Genomic DNA, 22,034 nt, shown 5'->3' with positions numbered 1-22,034 from the left:
GTCACTATGCTCGCAAAAGAATTCTACGTAATACAACCGGTCACCCGTGCCGATTCGGACCTTTCATCCTACGACATGATTGGATGACCGGAGGAACAGAAATGCATGCGACTCACCGTTCGAAGCGGAGAAATAAAGGATGTACCATAGATGCTGCGTTACCCCAGCGAATATCATCAGGGAGACTGACATCAGGCAGGAACCGTGTAAGGTCCAGTGGTGGAAATGAAGGTTACGAAAAATCTGTTACAGAACAAAACACGATGAGTGATTGCTGATTATTTAAAAAGTTAGAGATAATGAAAAGTGAAGGTTTATTAACTTTAGTAACTTTAATAATAATAAAGATTGAAATTCTAATAAAATCTGATAAGCATAAAAACTAAAACTCTAATGTGAAAGTTTAACGTCTAAAAATTACGAATCTAATGATTTCTTAAATATGTTAGTCATTTGTTTCATAATTCGGTATTAAGACTTTAACACTTATTTTATTATATATAAAACTACTTACATTCTTGAGCTCCTGGAGAGGCTTTATCCTCTTGAGGGAGGCACTGACTCTAATACCGGAAACGAATATTCAAAAAAATAAATATATAAAAAAAGAAAAATAAAAGACTACGTTACCGCGACCGCTTAAATTATGATCGGCGAACAAGAACTCTAATATCGCGTACAAATTTGATTGATAAAATTTTATTATTTTCGAATCGAATTTGAACAAAACTATCGTGATTTTAAAATATTGAAAAGAAACTATTGCGTTGCAAACACTGACTCTACAACCGCATTGCGCGCGGTCACAAATATTCCCTGAAAATAAAGCAGTTTAAGGACGGGGGTGGGGGGTGGAAAAGAAGCGAAACGTCGTTTCGACAATTTTCTTCTTTTTCCTATTGAACGTTTATTTAGAAAATACTGCTATTTCTTTACACTTAAAAATTATTATTAAGAAATTGGAACAAATATGAAAAATATTAGTTGAAAATTGTGAGATATTTCTCGAATGCTTACGAATACCATGAATGCAATGCAATCGTTTGCAAGAATTATACTGTTCGCCATTAGAATATATACTGTGAATTTTCGTTATTAGAATACGAAATATACATTCTACTAATACACTGTAGTCGCGTGTTATAAATATTGGAAAATATCTGCAAGAATTCAAAAGTTCGTCACTAAATATACTAAATATACTAAATACACTAAATATACTAAATATACTTAAAGAATATTGTACAAACGTACGCGAAACCTTGTTTCGAGGTATTTGAATCTAACTGTTACTAAGTCGCAAGTTTATGACGTTAACTGTAGTAAATTTACATAATATAGCAAAAAAAATGGAATTCGATAAGTGAATTGTTGTGATGTAACTCAATTTAAAACAATAAGATAATTCGTCAAAAATTCGTTTGAAATAAGAGAATGATTTCATACATCGGAAATAGAACAATAATTTATTTAATCGTCTTTACTTCCATCTTAGTATTCCAAATAAGTAAGAAATGATCTATTATGAAATATGAAATATATTTTAAAATAAATATAAATTGTATATCGAACGTTACCCATGTTCGAATAAAAAGACTACGGAATTGTTCATACAAAACTGTCTTAGTTAAAATAAATTCTTGTTACTGATATGGTTATAAATTATTGGTATAATTGTTAAGAATTAGTGGAGCAATTGATTTACATTAATGGATTGGATGTTATAAATTAATATCTTAAATGTTAGAAATTAATAACTTAAATTTTATAAGTAATAGCTTAAATGTTGTAAATTAATTGTTAGAATGTTATAAATTAATAGCCTAAATGTCATGAATTAATAGTTTAAATGTAAGAAATTAGTGGGTTAAATGTTATAAATTAATGGCTTAAATGTTATAAATTAATAATTTAAATGTTACAAATTAATAGTTTAAACGTTGTAAATTAATGACTTAAATGTTATAAGTAATAATTTAAATGTTGTAAATTAATAGCTTAAATGTTATAAATTAATAGTTTAAATGTCATAAAATAATGTTACCTAATGTAACCTTCAATATTATAATTTGATAATTTACTTCGCGAAGGTTTTTCTTCGATTTTTGTTCGATCTTCACGGTACGGGAGTTCACACACAAAAGAGCTCGCGCACGAATCACACGTTCCTTATATACATGATGGGTTGCATTTGACAAAGTGACGGAAGGTGAAACAAACAGTAACGGTTTGCTGATGTCATAAAAGGTTTTTCCATTATAACGCAATGAAATTTAGTAATTTTTTAATTTTTATTGTAAATTGACGCCTTCAACAATTTGTTACAATAACCATTTTTATGATTATAATAATTTTTACAGGCTGAAACTAAATTTACAGTTCTGTGATACTAGTTTTTGATTTAGAACTGTGTTAATTTATATTGAATACCAGTTTATGATGAAAATAACCGTTCTATTATAAACAAGCGATATAACTATTATAAATTAATAGTATGATTATTTTCAATTAGTGAAAGCCTATTGTCATAGATTAATAATATAATTGTTAAAAATTAATGGAGTAATTGTTTTAGATTAATAATAAATTGTTATAAATGAATAACGTAACTGTTATAAATTTTTAGTTTATTTGTTATAAATTAATGGCTTAAATGTTATGAAGTAATAGATCTAATATTTTAAATTAATATTTTAAATATTATAAATTAATGGCTTAAATGTTATAAAGTAATAGTTGAAATGTTGTAAATTATTAGTTTAATTTTTACAAATCAATAATTAAATTATTAATAAGTAAGTAAAAGTTCTATTTTGATCTACATGGGAATCGAAGGTACTTATATACCTCGTACAAGTCGTAAAGAAGGAAAGCATGATATTCAGACGTAAATCTACCCGCGCGATCTTTTGCAAAAGAAGTGGTAGATTGAGCATTAAACCAGCTTGTTATTTTTAATAAAGAAAAAGATGTTTATATTATATAACATTTATTAAACCTTATTTACATAGAAAATAATACATAATAATCGTGTACGTAAAAGTTGGTATTTATTGCTTTTTCCTTAGATCCCCCTGCTATTTAATGATCCGTGAGTCGAGTACACGACCGCCTTAAGGAGAAACAGAAAGAGACAGAGATAACCAGGTTCGAGCTGTTTTTACACGATGGCGTCACACAGCAAATCCTGGTCACTTGCACAGCAGGTTAATCGTAGTTAAAATAAATTATAACGAAGTGACAAATGGAAACCCGCCTAAGGCACGTGGACGCCAGCAAAAGCGTCGCTTTTTTAGAAGAGAGAGGAACCGCCAGACAGAACCCGTTAAGCAGACGAAGAAAGTAATTGAGTGAGAAGTGTAAAGAATCAGCAAAAATTTAGTGTTTATTATAAATATTTGCAGTCATTACTCAAAAGGCCCTCCTCTGTCCTTCTGACTCTTAAAATCGTGTGCAAAATATGTACAAGTGACTAACAACCGATATTAAATTCTTTTAGCGCCGGTAAAGATACTTTACCGATACGCGACTCAGTGTACATTTTTGCTCAGAGTACATTTCAGCAAGTTCTAATTTCTCGATTGAAGCGCCCTATTGCAAACAAATTCACACTTACCGCCTCTACGGGAGTTTCTAGACTTTTATATACAACCGTGATCCCGATTCCCATTATTCCTATGTTATCAACCTTATATTTGTGTTATACATAATTAAATTACCAGTGGAGGGAATCGGCGGAAATAAGCATATGATAATGTTTGTAGCACCATCACTGTGGTAGCATCCGTCATTTGTAGTGTGTGATATTTCTTGCTAAGTGTTATTTGTACCAAATATTTAGTTATAATATTATTATAAGTAATATACCGATTTGTGCATTCATGTGTGGTTGTACGTGCATATTTCTTGTTTAATCAAGCATTCATTGGTCTATTGTAATTACTAGTAAATCCTCTAAGCATCTACGTCTTAAATGAGGTTATGCCACAAAAATTTCATAATCTTAAAAAAAGGGAAATATTTAAAAGCCACATATAATTTATGTCATCCAAATAAGTTGTTTTCAGAATGGATATCCTAGCAACGCAAATTTACGAAGATTATGATTCCACACCAACACAAAAAATTTCTTATTCTTCTCAACAAAGTAAAATAGTGGTAAAGATGAATCAAATACTTACGAATCCAATATTAATATTCTAGTAATACTCATATTTCATAACATTTTATTCCAACAATATTTATATTTTTAACGTTTTTCTAAACTAACGTTTTTTTCACTTCTCTTTTATTTTTCATATTAACTCTATTATTTTATGTTTTAGATTGGGGTGTTATGTATTGATTCTAAAACATTTCAAATCAAAGGAGGAATTACACAAATTGGACGACATCCAGATTGCAATGTAGTATTAAATAATCCGGTGAGTAACCTTTAAGTAATCCTCTATATGTATATATATGTAAATCTCTTTATTTTTAAACGAACATGCTCATCATTATTAATCTTGAATTTATGTAATTTAATATTTTAATATTTATGTAATTTAACAGAAATTTGTAAACAATATTCTTATAATTCTTCTCTTAATATATCAGACGCAGTATATAATTTATTTTCATTAAAGTCAATAGAATTCCAAAAATCTCTTTGATCAAAATTTATACCCCTACCCATCTGAATTTTGTCTGATCCAGCAATATACAAATAATGAAATAACTTTTCATTTTGATTTAATCTTGGCCATTGAACACCACCAATATTTGACACCCTGATCAGTTTAAAAGATATACATGTATAAGATATAACATAAATTGCTATAAGTAAGATTCTTTTAAATTATTTTAATTTGCGCAATTGAAGATATTTACTCATTTGTTGCAAATGATGCCCAGAAATCGGTCAATACTCTTTACATTTTAATATCATCTGTTATTGTTGTGGGATGAAGATACTGAGCGATACTGAGAATACATTGTGTGCATGAGTCACACCTGTATAAAATATCAAATAAGTACACTTGTCTTCTTTTTCTTTGCTAGTTCTAGCCTAGATAATATAATCTAAATAAGATCTAAATAATATACCATAATTGTTAGTAGTTCTACTCATGGTATCACTGACACTGTATGTGCCTCTGTAGATATAATAGTAATATCAAAGAGGTTATTGATTAAGTTTAGCCTGCATTTGGCAGACTTTTCACTATCAACAACAAAGAATCTATCATTAGCTACTTGAATCAAGGATTGTATCGTTGTGTCATCAATTTTCTTTCATCCAAAATAATGATTTCTTATGAATTTGGCAACTTCAACATGCTTTTCTCTAGGAAGAGTATAATTACAATCCAAGAAATAAGGTGCAAGAAGATCCCAATTTTCATTCGACATTTTTAAAGCTTCTGGATAGCGATAAATTCTGTAGAATTTGTGATTATAAGTCACAATCACACAAATGTTTCTCCACTTTTATTATTACATATTTCTTACCGACAACTGGATATAATCTTTCTTCACTGGTAACTCCAGTCACCTCTGGAACATCTTGAGCATCATTTCTACTAACAATTTCAATAGGAGTACAATCAATAAATGGTTCATCACCGAATTTTTCTGGAAGAGGACCGAATGGTATGAATGGATTATAATAAAACCGCTATAATCAGATTATTAATTTTGAATCAACAATCAAATCAATAATATTAATATACTATTAATAGTAAAATGAAATGATAATAAAAAATACCTATCATGAAGTCATCAAGGGCTTGAACTACAGCTTTAGATGGATGGTATCTAAGACAACACACCATCTCTCTAATGTTATCTGTGGAGCACTCATAAGAAAATCCAATTGCTTGGATTTATCTAAAAAATACTCTTTTTAAATTCAGCAGTCGAAAGCCATACTACTGATCGAGGTACCACCTGTATTCCAAGAAATCAAAAGATATGATAAAAATTCTTTATAGTGAAATATAATCAAAGTAAATGATTAAAAATGTGTTAAGAAATATTAAAATGTTCTTGAAAAGAGATGATATTTTTCGTAAATAACTTGGAAAAGACCAGCACTCATAGGAGATAAATAATGATAATGAACATTAGCACTACCATTCAAACCGACCAAAGTCACCCTCTTTGGACCACCGTACCATTCGATATTTTCTGAAACCCATCGTAGTGCCATACTTTGATCCTTCAGTCTCATATTACCAAGAATTATGCCATCTTCAGTGCTGAGGATACCTTAAGAAACTACAGCTACTGTCGCTGTTAAAAATATACAACTACCTAACATTTCTAAACGATAATTGAATGTAACAAATACAACGTCACGATCCATGAGGTATTTGGCACCATAAACATTCGTTACCTAATTGAAAAGCACCGCCATGGATCCAGAAAGTATCTGATAACGATTCAGATGTTCTTCTATCTACCAGCGCATAAATATTCAAATAAGACAATTTTCGGCACTCTCGGCTCTATCATTCGGATCTTGAGGCAATTAAGAATATTGCATACAAGGGAATCCAAATTTTGTCGCCGGAAGCTCGCCCATTCATGATGGTAGCCTTTGGAAAGACTAAAGAAAACGAAAATTAATTCCTATTATTTAATCAATATAACTCCAAATTATATAACATACAATAATTTATAATATTTCTTATGTAATATATTTTTATGTTTTATCGATGAGCATTTCTAATGTTACGTAATTTTTCCTATTTAGAGTCTGAATTCTGAATGAGAAACTGGTTCACATTCTTTACCTTGAATCGAAATTTACCGATTGGCGGCAAGGTATAAGGAATTCCTTCATAGGCTTCGTACTGTCTTCCATCGGCGAACACTATATCTCTTAATCGCACTCAAAGGAATCTTTAGCTTAGGCGCATCCTCTAAGTTCTATGTCAGAGTCACAAGAGCGGGAAGGAGTAGAAAGAACGATAGTCTCGTCATCTTCGATGGAATGATGCTAACTCGATCACTCGTTTATTTATTACGCACCTTCTCTGCTTTCGCTTGCTTGGACGTAGTTACTCGTACGTAGGAAATCTCGATCTAAATAAATTACTATCAATCTATAGTAGTTCAGATAATAATTCGTGATAACCGCAAGGCTTAGAAAGATAATGATTGTAAAACCGTGATTGTAGGGATTATAATAATTCGTTTGATCGCTGCTATCTACATATCTTATTACACTCCTCGTCAAGAAGATAACCCAGGTGTGTTATCTTTAATTTCTCAATGATGCGTGCAAAGTTTTTCGTCTGTAACGTATAATATCAAAACATTATAAGCTCAGGATATGCTGTTCGTTAAAAATAATTAAAAATCTTATGAGGTTTAGTGTGAAAAAAAAAATTGTTTCATTTTAAGAACGAAATGATAACACATGTACAATAAGAAAGTAATAATCAACATAAATTGTAACTAACAATAATTATGTTATTATAATATTATAATATTAGTTATTATAAATAACTTATCAAACATATATACTTACCTAATAATAGGTACATCCCGTTTATTTTCTATTACTTTTATTATACGATCTGGTATCGATTTATATAGTTTCTGGATAGAATTTTGACTTAAAGTATCCCATTCGCGTACAATTGCATTTTTTTAATTCTTGTACGTGTCGATACTACTTTCAATTCGCGTATACGCCGTGAACAAGTTCTGCCCAGCAATTTTCAATAATATTAAGGTCCGGGGAGCGTGCAGGCCACAGCAAAATAGATATATTGTTTTAAAATATGATTGGACTAATCTTGATGTATGTACAGATGCATTATCTTGTTAAAAGACATAATCAGGTCCAGAAATACATACTGCGTGATTATTTATTTCTTGTTTGATTAAAATTTATCTATCGGACACTATTCATTCTCCCATCGACGAACTTGATACTTGTCTTGCTGAAATAACCGATGCTGGCCCAAACCATCACATTGCCTCCTCCCATTTGTCGTCGAATTGCTGACATCGTCTCTTTTCTTATGTCATGAAAATAATATTGGAACCCATCAGGACCATCCAAGTTGAATCTTTTTTATCTGAAGATAGTACTCTTCTCCATTTCTTTTTCCAATACATTCTTTCTTTTGCAAAGGTAAACGTTTCACTTTGTGTTTCGTTGTTAACGAAGGTTTCTTTTTCAATTTTAATATCTTAATATCTTTGCAGGATAGTAGAACTCGACAAACACTTGAAACACTGGCACTGACACTAAATTTTTCCATTATTTGCTTCGTTGTTAACGCGAGTTGCGTTAATGCGAGTTGGAAACTACACGCAAAATTGCTCGCTTATCACGATCGGACGGCGACGGGCGACCAGTACTTTTCTTTTTGCCGTGATCTTTAACATTTTTTAAGAAATTGTGTATTACTCTACGACTTCTTCTTATTACTTTCGATATTTTTGCTACTGATAACTGTTGCTGTTTTGGTTCAAGAATTTGCTTTTTTCAGACTCGTTTAATTTTTTGCCGCGTCCCATACTTACAAATTTATATAATATTGTACTGTAATCTTTGCTCGTTTATGGATCATGAACTAATGAGCAATTTCTAAACATATTAACAGAATTTGTTATCATTTAGACCTTAGTATGGAACAGTTTTTCTTTGTTGTATACAAACATCTACGACATTGTGACGTAATTCTAGTAAGCCGCATATCCTGAGCTCATAATGATTTGATAGTATATGTTACAGACAAAAAAACTTCACATGCGTCATTGAGAAATTAAAGATAACACACCTGGATTATCTTTTTGACGAGGAGTGCACAAGTACCCGACTTTGTTTCTAACTGGAAAATAGGTATAGTTATTTAATGAGTTCTCCCTGATTAAAATGTATAGGAAATTATTTGATTATAGATGATTTTAATTTACATAGATTTGATAAAAGTATATTTTTGAGGGCTAAAGATCAGGTACTATTAGAAATATTAAAAATTGATACTAATAAAAATATCGAAATATGAAATTTTATTTAAATAAGGCTACCTATTAATACAAATACATATTTATTTACATTTGTCTTATCATTATTTCAAACTTAATCAAACAAAGAAATTACTCAAAAATTCGATACAAACATATATTGATGCATTAAAACAATTCTTTTTCTCGTATAAAGTTTCTAGAATATCCTTACTTAAGGTTGTATAATAAAACGGAATGAATCTGTTCTGTTTGTATTTTCTACATCCAAACTAATCATATTTTTTGAGATAATATAATTTTTGCATAAATTATAGTATCCGGTATTCACAGAGTGTACATTAAGATATGACATTTCTACATAATATGATACCTGATAACGATGATATAATTAGAAAAATAGATATAGATATGTAGTTTAACAATTTTGTTACTCCACGAGGCTTACCACAGGCTGTATTTTCTAACCGTCGCTCGCGGCCCTACAATGTTGCAGTCAGATCGTCTTATCTGACCACCGGATCATATACAATGTATCGACGAGCGCATAGTTGTCGCCAAGCAGCGAGCTCTCGAAACTTCGAATTTTGTCCGTTACGTTTTCCACGCAAGAACGGACATACGTGATCATAGGCGCGAACGGTGGCGTGACCTAAGTATAGTGGGAGTCGTCTTAAAAATGAGACAAAGAAATCATCTAAAGTCGATCAGTTCCTTGTGACGCGTCGAACGTTACACATTGAATTGAATCTAACATATAACGTCCTATCTCAAGCTACGAAGTGCGATAGGTCTCGTTATAAGCAAACGGCTAAACAAACCTTGACTGTTATCTTTTTCGTTTTTAATTGTTGATCTTTGACTGAACTTGTTGTTTCGTTATTTTTATTAAACTTTTGTCAACCAACCCAGTGTAGTTGTTCGTATACACTCAAACCTAACCATCTCTATTCTCGTAATAGAAATAGGGGATCAATCAGTTCGTGGCGTTTAATCGTAACGAGAATTTACGACTCTCGTTGACGCGTTATCTCGCGATCGCGTCTCTCCGCGAACGGTTGAAACAAATTTTATAATTATGTATGTTCTTTATTTTCTAATTATCTAATTCTAATTATTTTACACAATGGATTTTTGTAGCTAAACCAGGTCAATTAATTTTATTGTAAAGAAAGTTTTCAAATTAAGTTATCAATCTTTCTCTTAATAATAGGCGTAACATTTCGAACTAACAAATAATATACTAAAAATAAAGATTATCGTCAATATTAAAGTATTAAATAACGACTATAGACAAGGAAATTAATTTAATTTACAGACGGTATCAAAGAAACATGCGGAAATCGAAGCTAATTGTCAAGGAACTGAATCGTGGATTTGTGACCTGAATTCATCTAATAAAACAAAATTAAATAACGTAATGTAAATTTTATCTATATATTATATTTAATTGATTCCTAACAACAGATACATTAGATTAGATCTTAATTTAGATTAGATTAGATTAAGATGGTGGTTGTTATTAGCAATTATTTAACAGCTACTTAGTTCCTTATTCAATTTAATTCGGATTGCAGGAAAGTTATTCATTCTTGTTTAACATCTGAAATTACTGAAACTAACAAATCAACATGTTTAATTACATATTCAATTGAATAAAGTGAATATTCAATATTTCTGTTCAAAGATACTGTATATTTGCTTTATCTGCTTTGTAGATATTATTTACTGATATTATTATTAAGTGACATAAAAAAATTTCAGCATAATTTAATGTTTCTTCTCTTTCTTTCTTTTTTCTCTATAGACAATTCTCAGGTCAAATCGATGCTACGAGTTGAAAAATGAAGACGTGCTGGAGTTTGGCACGGTCCGGGCAATTTTCAAAACCTGTCATTCGATGGAAGATTCTTTAGTACCAGAAACCCCAGCGGCAAATCTTCAAAAGACACAGCAAATGATCATTCCAGGAACACCTGACTCGTCATTTGTAATTATCATTGATTTCATGATTATATGAATCATTATATAAATATATTATAAATTATATTATCAAATGCAAATATATTATGGAGAGTATCACAGATATTTATGCGGGACGATATCAGTATATTCTGTGAATAGAAATGAGAAAAACATGTCATATAAACATATAAATAATTAAAACTTTATAGCAAATGGTTTTTTTTTATTGTTAAAGGATAAAGATAGATTGACGATATTTCCATTAGTTCCAATTTAAAATGTTGTCCGGTTTTATAAATATCGAATTGACTTCTATGAAGAATTTAATTTTAAATGAATTTCCTCTTGATCAAGGCACCTAAAACCAAAGGGATGCAAGTGAAATTTTTCTGATATCGAAGAAATTACGTTTAAAATTCGAATGTTCTAAAAAAATCTTATATAATGTGAATATAGTAAATATATGGTATTAAGTTATTAAAATTTAAAAAACAAATTAAGTTACATATATTTAATGCTTATCACATGTATAGTAAGGAGCATATATGCAAGTTTCTAACGAATTTTATCTTTTAGTTTATGAATTGTTGGATATACGAAAAATAATGTTATAACAGAACGAACTTATTTCAATATTATTTACTTAGTAGTCAATTTTTCTAGACTTTAAATGAAGCTTTTATACAACAGTGGATTACTTAAATTATTTGCAAAATTAAAACGAATATTTAACGATTTAACGATCTGTTCTTGATTCGAAAATTTCAAAAATATCACTTGGATTCATTTGCTTCTAAATGCCTCAATTTCAATGGATATATTTCTAATGTATATAATAAACTTATTACTTAATATACTTAATATACTTATTTCCTCGCGACTGAATTTGTGGTAACATGATGTCTGATGAACTTAGGAATCAAAGAACGGGTCCTTTTCAGCATTCATCGTTAAAATTTGTTCTCATTTGGCCATTACATCAAGTGAAAAACTTTACTATTATTTTGTATTTTTGTTATAACTTCTTAATGAAGTATATGTACATGAGTCCATCTTTATTTTCACTCATCAGATATGCTAACGTTGCTTTGTGGAAAAAACTGCAAGATTTACTATATATTATCTCAAATATAAATATACATATATTAACAAATATGTATTCTTTATGTAGGATAATTCATCCACGGTGGGAAATGTCTCCGTAATTCCTGCCACTCAAGGTAAAGAGGAAAGGTCTGTATTTCGATATCCGACGTTGCCTTCGAAGACCGCCACTAACAGCACACAGAAAAATAACATTCAAAATACCTCTATCGACGCCCAAGATAACTCGCAAAACTTCGACGTAGAAGAAAAACAAAACGTAGGTGGATCAAGAATTAGTATATACGATATGGAAACGCAAAATTCCTCGTTTAATTTCCATGATGAAACGGACGTTGATATTGACGATATTGACACTCAAAAAATTTGCATTTCGCGCAGCATCAAAAACCTTACAAAATCTGTACAGAAACAAAAGGTTGACATGCACGATATACAAACGCAAGCAGAAGTATCAGAAGAAGTTACTGATATTCATGATATAGAAACGCAGCACGATATAAATATTCAGGATATGAAAATATCCAAGAAGATTAATACTCATAATTTAAAAACTCGAGATAATCGAGATAGTGAGAAACTTGAAGCAACAACAATTGAAAAGGAAGGAAATTTAACGAATGAAGTGAGAAGTAATGTTAATGATACAGTGGTACAAGAAGATAAGGGTAAGGAAAGCACATCCAATCCTAATAACACTGATAAAGATGAAAGTCAAAATAAAAAATTGCCAGGTATTGAGAAAAGTTTGCAAAACCGTCTAGAGGAAATTGAAACAAGCGAAGATGAAACTTCGGAACTTGAGATGAGTCGAAATTTGCTTGGTCCAAAAGAATTAGAAGATTTCATTGAGGATGACGATCTGTCTGATGAAGTAAAATCAAAATCACCGACTTTAATAAAAACTTCATGTGTAAACAACAATAGCGATGTAAACAATGAAAGCACTGATAATAAGAACATATTTGAAGCTGTGACACAGGTCAATAAAAGTGATGAAGATGCCTTTAGAAGCCTAAGTGAACGTAAATACACGTTTCAGGCTTCCTTAGTAAGTGATGACTCTGACAACGAGGTTGTGTTTCAGAGGTATTCGTACAAAGATAGTCAAGAAAATAAAAAGTCTTCAAACGATCGAGTTTCTGATAGCGAAGATTCAATTACGGATGAAGAAGGTCGTTTTACAGAAATAGCTGTGAAAATGAAACAGGCTGTAGAATTTTCGCAGCTTAATAGGAGTAAAGAAATAAAGAACAGTGCTAATTCAAGTAAAGAGTCTGATGATCTATTTGATATGCTTACTCAACCAGTAAAACGGAAGGATGAAAATTCATCGCCTAAATCTAATGAAAAACCAAAAGATAATAAGTATGAAAGTGAAGTAGATTCTAATAACCCAACGCAAGCAATTAACAAGAAAGAAATGAAAAATAATATGGAAATAAATGATGAAATACGAACAAAGGAACTCGATGATACACCAACTCAAATTCTTTCAACAAATAAATCTTCCTTAAGAGAGACTAGTTGTACTATTTCAACAGGAAACAATAAAAAATCTGATAAAGAAGATATTACTGAAATAGACGACAATACACCTAACCAGATAATTAACACTAAAGAGAAACCATTAGACGTGAGCAATAACGAACCTCCTTCGGTATTAAATGTTACAGATAGATGTAGTATTGAAGACATCGATTATGAAATGGCATGTACTCAACCAATTAATGAAATCGGAAAGCAAAAGTCTGTATCATCAATTTCTAATAAGAGAAAAAACGAGTCAAACTTTGAAGCATTGGCTAGAGCGAACTTAGATGATAGTGTAGAAAGAAATTTGAAAGCAATGTTTGCAGATATAAAGGAAGAACGTATAGAAGAACAATTAGAAATATCAACACAGGTTCTTGAACATGTGCTAGAATCGTCAGATTGTGAGAATATATCTCCCACACAAAATCATAAGTCTAACATGGACAGTAACTTATCAACAGATAAGAAAACGATGAAATTATCAATATCGAACGCTATACCTACTAATTCATCAACACCTAAATCCATATCTAAAAACCCACTAACTTCAAAATCTGTATCTGCAGATTCATCAACACTTAAGTCTACAATTAAAGATCCATCAACATCAATATCATTAAGAGAAAAGAAATCAAAAACATCAAACATAGCTAAAATGATTCAAGAAGAAACTGATATATCTAAAAACGGTAAGAGTAAATCGAATTCAAAGAATATAGATGATCAAGCATCGAGTACATCAATCGATTGTGAGCAATTTCAACAAACCTCTAAAGCACTACAAAGCGACGATGAAGATATATTAGCTGGTTTACCTGAAGTTAACATTTCAGGTACTTTATCGAATCCAGGAAGTCCAATATCAACATCTTCTGAATATAGAATAAATATCAATCATAACTGGGGAAGACAAACATCTGTAAAAATTGCCCCAAGAAAGAAAGAAGCTTTACGAAAATCGTCGCGAAGAACGTCTAGTTGTAGAAACGTGGAAAACACTATGTCTTATCATACTATTAGCGAGCCAAATTCTAGTACTATTTCGGAAAGTTCTTCAAATTCATATACAAACAATTTCGATATTAATAAGATACCTGTTTGCAAACATGGTGAAAAAGGGACAAGCAGAAAATCCAAAAGATTGATAAAAAAGACAAAGAATTTATGTAAATCTAATGAAAGCGATTCCTTGGTAGAATTAAAATCGGTAACCTCTATTCACTCGCAAGAAAAAGCGAAACAAAGTCCTCCTATTTCGAATAACAGAAGAACTCGTAATTCTAGCAAAGAGAATACTGATCGTTCGTCTGTTTTTCAGGTGGAAAAGGAAGTACTGGTTGAAATAGCACCCGCTGAACTTCCGAGAAAAAATGTATCAAACACGTCACACTTTAGAAAAAGATCACTCAGCATAACAGATGCAATTGATAGTAATACTTCGAAAAAGCGCAAGAATGATGTTAATGAAGATAAGCCTATTAGTAATAGTAGTAGAAAGAAGATTACAATAGATGATAAAGACAATTCCGCAAATGTTGATAAAAAGAATTCATCAAACAGTATAAATGGTTCTAACAATAGAATGTCAAATGAAACAAGTTTAGATAAACAAGCAATAGTAAAAGTCCAAAGAATTTCTCTGTCTACTCCAACAGGGTCGATATCAAGTACTCCAACTGAACTGGTGGATGAAAGCGATAACAATTGTAAAATCAGACAAAATCGGCGTACAAATGTCATTTGTGACATTCAAACATCTGACAGTATTGTTTCAAGTATATCGAGTAACGAAAATTATAGAACTACCAAAAATGTAGGAACACGAAAAAATCCGAGTCGAAAGACGACAAGAAAGACTGAGCTTGTAGCGGACGACATTAGTTCTCAAATTGGTGAAGAATCCCAAGAGATAGAAATGATCATGAACAGTGCGCTCAAAAAACAAAATAGAAATAGAAATGGCTCAGATACAGAAAGAAAGGAAGATACGGATAGAAATACAAGTACCAAAACGAAAAATACTAGGAAACGTGGAAATACAGATATTAATACGGATGTAGATAACACGGAAATCAGCAGTACCTCTTCCATTTTATCCGAATCTGATAACGCATATTTTGAAGTGCCTACATTAAGGAGCAAACGAGCGAAGGTTTCCAAAAATATTTCAAGTATAATTAGTACTACGGTAAATGAATCTACTAAAGAAACAAAAAGAAATAGCAAACTATCGATTAGATCAACTCGAAGTCAGCAATCAATTGCGGATTCTTCCCTAGAAGAAAGCGCAGAAATGCTCGCAAATCAAACTACTTCGAATAACAGTGCGAATAAAAGGAATAATTTCAGAAAGAAACAGCAAAAACAGACGACAGGAAAGACTAAAAACAAGCGACAGAAAGAAGATTTCATAGAAGAGACGCCTACTTCAGAAACTAATTCCAGTATCGAAACTACATCAGTACTTTCAACTCCCAATAGAACACGTAGAAGCATGTCTTCTTCATTTGCAACACAATCACCATTCAAAATAAAGCATAAAATCTTATTTACGGGTATTTCAAGTAACGATTATAGTAAATTGTTAACAAAGTTGGGTATGTATCCGATTTGTTTGCAGAAGAATTACTATTAAAACTAATCATAGTCATAATTAATGTCCCTTTTCTTTATAGGTGCCTCTCAAGTCGAGGATCCGACAAAGTGCACTGTACTAGTTACAGACAAAGTTCGAAGAACTGTTAAATTTTTATGTGCTTTAGCACTACCTGTACCAATAGTGTCAGTCGATTGGTTGATTAACAGTGAAAAAGTTGGTCATTTCATAGAATTAGAAAATTACATATTGAAAGACCTTGCTGCTGAAGCTAAATTCCGCTTTAAATTAGGAAAGAGCTTAGAAAAAGCAAAAGAACATAAACTTTTAAAGGGATACACACTTGTCTTAACACCGAACACTGCGCCGCCACCACTAGAATTAAAAAGTATGTTTTAAAACTAATAATTTATAGACGTGTATTGTATTTAACATATATATCTTGGTTCTTTATACTTTAAAAAATGTTTTTTTACAGATATAATCATTTCATGCGGCGGTAAAGCCTTGTTTCGACCACCACCGAAGTTATGGCCTCAACAATCAGTGATTATCTCTCCCAAAGAGGACTTAGCAGATGCAAAGAAATTTCTGGCAAAAGCACCTAAAACTGTTACCGTTCAGTCGACAGAATTTATATTAACTGGCATTTTAAGACAAGAATTAGAATTTAATGAGTTTAAGTTAATATAATTCATTTCTCAATGAAACAAGAATACTTGTATTGAAAAATAGTGTGGAAGTTATTAATATATTTCTCAAATATTTTTACAAAAAGTGCATTTGTACAAAATAAAAAATATATTATATTGTGTGATTCGTACATGGTTAATTGTATAATACATATATAGATATATACATATTAATAATTGATATACATATAAAAAAGGAAATTTTCTTTACATCCATCTTTCAAATCGTTAATACAAAACATAATGTACATTTGACACCTATTTGCAATGTTTATGTTAATGTTTAGTATGGGTATAGGTCATAGATTTGAATTAATACTAAAATGTTTCTTTTCAATAAATATAAATTTTATTATTCACCAAAATTGTACAGTCACCTTTTTTATCTAATACTTCAACTTCCTAGTGAACTCAAAATTGCTCTTTCGAATATAACAAAAATTTAACTTACAATATCTTAGAAAACAAATGCAAATGAAAATTTCTTCCATATTCACATTGAATAAAATGTTTTCGCATAGTAAAATAAATTTCTAATTTCTAAATTGAGCAACTGTGTTTCAATACCAATGAAATGAAACATTTATAACTAGATGCACTGTACCTAAAAAATTTGTATAGTGTGTGAATCCAATACAAATATTATTTATCTTCTTAATCTATCAAGAGAAATCCAGGTTCAGGTAGTTCTGGATCGAGTAGTCTAGAAGATAGTTATACATATATACCTTATAAGTTACAACATAACATGAATAAGAATAATGATTATGAAATACATATTTGTAGTAAGTACTAATTATCTTAGCCTAAGTGAGCATTTATGTTCAGTGACTAAATGCATTACTAAGAATAAAGGAAATGAAAGAATCGTTTATTGTATTCAAGGGTGTTCAAAACACTTCAATCTGTTGGAATTGACAAATACTTTCTCCAAAAATTGGACAGCAACCCTGAGTCTCTGAAATAAATAATAATTAAATTATTAAAAATATGAATGATTACTAAAAAATTATTTTAATACTAAAGAAATATTTACAAATAAAAACTATTCTTCAAGGCTTTAAGAAAAAATATGTACTTTATATCCTTATACGTACATTCTTCATTCATATACGTATTTATTATCACAAAAAACAAAAAGCATGTGTTTAAATAAGAAGTGAGTCATCTCTGAGATATTGCGCAGCGATACAAAATCACAAAACAACAATATTTGCAAACTATTATAACATGCAACGAAACGCGAAAGAATTTTAACTTTCACCGAGTTTTAATTGGACCAAAAAATATGCGCTTTTGCGACTTAAAATTGCACGAAGGTAAAGAAACAAGAGTATGTATAAACACAAAAACTGGGCCAAGGTTGCGGACCATTCCGGCAGCACTCGAATCAATAACATAATCAAACAAATATATGATATTATAAATTATGTCATAATTAAGTGAAAAATTTTTACTTACTCTTTATGCTTTGGTCTTTCCAACATTCCGTTTGTTGTGTTCAGAATTCATCAATTTGGTGAGAATCTTTCTGGAATGGCCGCACGGATCGAAATGATTTGTATGTGCAAGAGCCTCGCGTTTGCTTCGCTGTTTTCCACTGTGACCGGTAAAAATATGCTTGTCGTAATCGTAGTTGAAGTGTTCGTATTCGTCAACGTAGTAGTCAGACATAGTTCTTGGTTTCCAAATGCTTTAGAAAAATAACAATAGCGTAAACGCAGTCAAAAAATCTCTCTTCCTGTACCTCTTGCAGGTTTACTTTGAATTATTTGGACGCAGTTTACTTAGTTATATAGGCTACACAAGAATTACTGCGCAGGCGCAGTACTCAGTAATGTCTCTAGTATATCCAATGCCTGGTATAACAATTGTTTTAATGAGATAAATCCCTCTCTTATCTGCATATTTTGTATTGTAGAACAACTATCATCCAGTTTAAAGGATATTTTAAATTTCCTAATATATTGAAAAACGTATAAGTAACATTTCAAGAACAAAACATGCATATTAGAATTTGAAATTTCTAGAAAACACTTAATGTTCTCTGTATTACTGATTGCAGAAATTAATAAAAAAAATTAGCTGTCATCAAAAAAAGTTTCATTATCTATTTGTTAAACAAACAACTTTATATTGTTTTGAATTTCTTACGTCTTTTACGTATGTATTTCAAGAATGAATATCGTTATATATGCGAATCATGGTATATGTATAATCTGAAGCAAATCTTTCAAAAATTAATGTCATCTAACATTGTTCATTAAAAATTTATAAACAAATTTAAAATACGTAATTTTATAGTGTAATATAGACAGCCCTGATAGTGTATCATCTTAGCTTGGCAACTGAATAATATATTCAACAGTAATTTTATATGTACTTTCTCAGACATTGTTCTGAGTTTCAATAGATTTGACATTATGTGCTACTTTTAAAAAAATGCTTTTTTACGTAGCAGATATTAATAAGCACTGGATTTCTGTACCAAATCTCTGTTATGAAACAATCCTTCCTATGTTTGGCAACAAATAGCACGTTGATCTATTACGCATGCGCAATCGGCAGCTTGTTACATTAACTTCTAGGAGTCTTTGAACCATTGTAAGCGAAATGTCGTTCCACAAAATTCTGTATTTATCGTTCGCTGATATATCTCAAGAGAAGTAAGCAAAAAGAGTAATACAAAAATGTTTGCATGGGGCGTGGTAAAGGAGTTGATATTAAGTATATTTTGTATGCTGCCTTGTAAGAGTCTGATGTAAGTTAAAATGATAAGGTGAAAAATACGCAGTAGAGTATCTATGTTGAGAACATTTCAGGTTAACTGTACTTGTACGTATATGTATCTCGAATCCGATTGATAACGAGGTTCAAATATAGACGTACGAATTATCAACCCATTTGATTATTACTTGCCAATTTTGCCCAACATGTAAAAATATACATGTATATATGTGATACGTATACGTCTTATAACAGTGTATCTGTGCATGTATCTACGTCCCGCATTTTCAACACACGTGTCTCGCAACGCAATTACATATATTTACACATCTGTATTTATTTACGATTGTCATGAAACACATTTCTTCTAATCTTAATTACTTATCATGCACTACAAATTAATTCCTTTTTGTTAAAAAAGAATATTCATTATATTGAAGTACATAAGAGGCATTCTGTTTTTCTAAAAAAAACAAGGAAAAAGATAAGGATCATGGAGTCAGAGGAATTTTATAAATTCATACAGTAGGATTTACAATGGCTTTTAAACTTTGTTTCACCTTATCGACGATTATTATGACGATTATTATTATGATTCAACTCAGAAATATAGTGTGTCTTTCAAAGTTGTCAATAAAAAAATGATTCAACCATCGCTTTGAAGTAAAATATTTGAAGTAAATTCAACTTTTATGTTAATTTGTAACGATAAAAGGAAATACGAATGTTTTCTATTGCATCCACATTTTGCTCGCAGTATGTTAAATAAAAGATCAATCGAAGCTACCAGAAACTATCGACTTCGTGAAAATATAGTCCATTGAAAGGATGTCGCATACGTATGAAATCCCGTTAATCGATCTGAACTTGTTACTTCAGTACACAGCTAGAAATATTGAAAAAAAATATGTATGTAGTCGTTTATTCCATCGCCGAGTCTTGAGTTCGTTACATATAGATTAACGACATCTACGATATAAATATTTAACATTATACGTTCATTCTGCGCATAAAAGCAGACGTCTTATTTAGTTGAAATATTTTTATTATTTTAAATCTTTATTATTTTTTTTAGAAATTTTCGAATTAGGTTGAAAATTACTTTCTATGAGTTAATAATATTATTGAATACTTTAAACAAATTTAGATATACTTCAGTATTATTATAATTATTCTTTTTACAAAAGTATATATCTAGACACTGATATTATAATTAATCCTTTATTACAAAAACTTTCTAAACAAAAATTTTATAACGGGCAATATCAGAAATATACAATATATGAAATAAATTTCACAAAAACATTTCTAGAATAATTAACATATGTAAGCTGAATGATCTATAAATTTTGTAAATATAAAAAATGTATTTATGTAATAATGTACAGATTAATGACTCATTATTTATATATCAGCAACGTAATTGGATGTAACTTTCGCTTCTAAAATACTTATATGTATTAAAACGAATTGTAATGCATCGGATATATTACAAGAAGTAATTAATCAAAGACTGGAATATGTATGGGATGGATGTTTTTCGAAAATTTTAGAACACATACTGATGTAAAATATAAAGAAAAATTGAAATAACTTCCAAGAGTATGTTTGAATTCAGGTTGATTTCACTACGTGATATTTTTAACTGGGAAGGATCGCAGTCTACGAAATTATTAAATTTATTGTCGTTGCTTAATAGTAGAACACCCCGTATTCCTGCATGGATCGATAGTACTATGTAGAATCTAATTCGATAGAATAAGAGTTTACTACAAACTTCCTATATTGTGATTATTCATTGAATCAATAAGCACAATTAGATCGCGATTACGTTAAATATATAAAAAGATACTTTGAACATTCATGTAGCATATTTCATAAATTAAACTAGATCGAAATGTAATTAAAAAAAAATAATAATAATAATAAGAAGAAAATGATATTAAAAAATAATGTGTGCAAAATTATTGAAGAACTTTAATTTCGCACAATTCAGCGTAGAGAAAACATCACATAACAAATATTATCATGGGAAGTTTCTCTTTCATATATTTTGGCGATTAAACTAGATCGAAATGTAATTAAAAAAAAAAAAATAATAATAAGAAGAAAAAAATGATATTAAAAAATAATGTGTGCAAAATTATTGAAGAACTTTAATTTCGCACAATTCAGCGTAGAGAAAACATCACATAACAAATATTATCATGGGAAGTTTCTCTTTCATATATTTTGGCGATTAAACTAGATCGAAATGTAATTAAAAAAAAATAATAATAATAAGAAGAAGAAAATGATATTAAAAAATAATGTGTGCAAAATTATCGAAGAACTTTAATTTCGCACAATTCAGCGTAGAGAAAACATCACATAACAAATATTATCATGGGAAGTTTCTCTTTCATATATTTTGGCGATTAAACGTTGAAGAGTTTAATACCGTG

The 22,034-nt window shown here is 30.3% G+C and overlaps 1 protein-coding gene, 2 long non-coding RNA genes and 1 pseudogene across 5 annotated transcripts; 2 read left to right on the top strand and 2 right to left on the bottom strand.

The window, feature by feature from the left end:
• Nucleotides 1–3,180: 3,180 nt before the first annotated feature.
• LOC100642281 (mediator of DNA damage checkpoint protein 1) lies at nt 3,181–17,787 on the top strand. Of its 3 annotated transcripts, none has more exons than XM_012321108.2 (8): nt 3,181–3,342; nt 4,058–4,158; nt 4,326–4,424; nt 10,289–10,387; nt 10,778–10,960; nt 12,107–16,172; nt 16,251–16,559; nt 16,650–17,787. In XM_012321108.2, exons 2-8 carry the CDS (start codon nt 4,069–4,071, stop codon nt 16,862–16,864), a joined length of 5,061 nt encoding a protein of 1,686 aa, XP_012176498.2. In that variant the 5' UTR covers nt 3,181–3,342; nt 4,058–4,068; the 3' UTR covers nt 16,865–17,787. The 3 variants fall into 3 exon arrangements, with proteins under 3 accessions (XP_012176498.2, XP_048260487.1, XP_048260486.1); XM_048404530.1 differs by having other exon boundaries at nt 3,181–4,158; nt 12,107–14,264; nt 14,409–16,172; XM_048404529.1 differs by having other exon boundaries at nt 3,181–4,158; nt 12,107–14,782; nt 14,894–16,172.
• Nucleotides 3,556–9,444, bottom strand: LOC100642400 (annotated as a pseudogene).
• On the bottom strand, nt 17,190–18,645 carry LOC100642515. The gene is made up of 2 exons (XR_001099801.3): nt 18,325–18,645; nt 17,190–17,821 (listed from the first exon to the last, which is right to left on the bottom strand). It is a non-coding gene; the product is annotated as a nuclear protein 1 (long non-coding RNA).
• A 431-nt stretch (nt 18,646–19,076) lies between these two features.
• LOC125384744 lies at nt 19,077–20,336 on the top strand. Its single transcript, XR_007223499.1, has 2 exons — nt 19,077–19,624; nt 19,686–20,336. It is a non-coding gene; the product is annotated as an uncharacterized LOC125384744 (long non-coding RNA).
• The last annotated feature ends 1,698 nt before the right edge of the window (nt 20,337–22,034 follow it).

This window comes from Bombus terrestris, chromosome 3 (genome assembly GCF_910591885.1).
Source record: "Bombus terrestris chromosome 3, iyBomTerr1.2, whole genome shotgun sequence".
NCBI lineage: Eukaryota > Metazoa > Arthropoda > Insecta > Hymenoptera > Apidae > Bombus > Bombus terrestris.
Note: the sequence above shows the minus strand (reverse complement) of the source record. Positions and strands in the feature narration are given on the sequence as shown.

Excerpts from the sequence above, each read along its gene's own strand:
- LOC100642281 (XM_012321108.2), top strand. The coding sequence starts at position 4,069 with ATGGATATCCTAGCAACGCAAATTTACGAAGATTATGATTCCACACCA. Across the intron at positions 4,159-4,325 it reads CTCAACAAAGTAAAATAGTG|ATTGGGGTGTTATGTATTGA; the intron begins GTAAAGATGAAT and ends TTTATGTTTTAG. Across the intron at positions 10,961-12,106 it reads GAACACCTGACTCGTCATTT|GATAATTCATCCACGGTGGG; the intron begins GTAATTATCATT and ends TTCTTTATGTAG.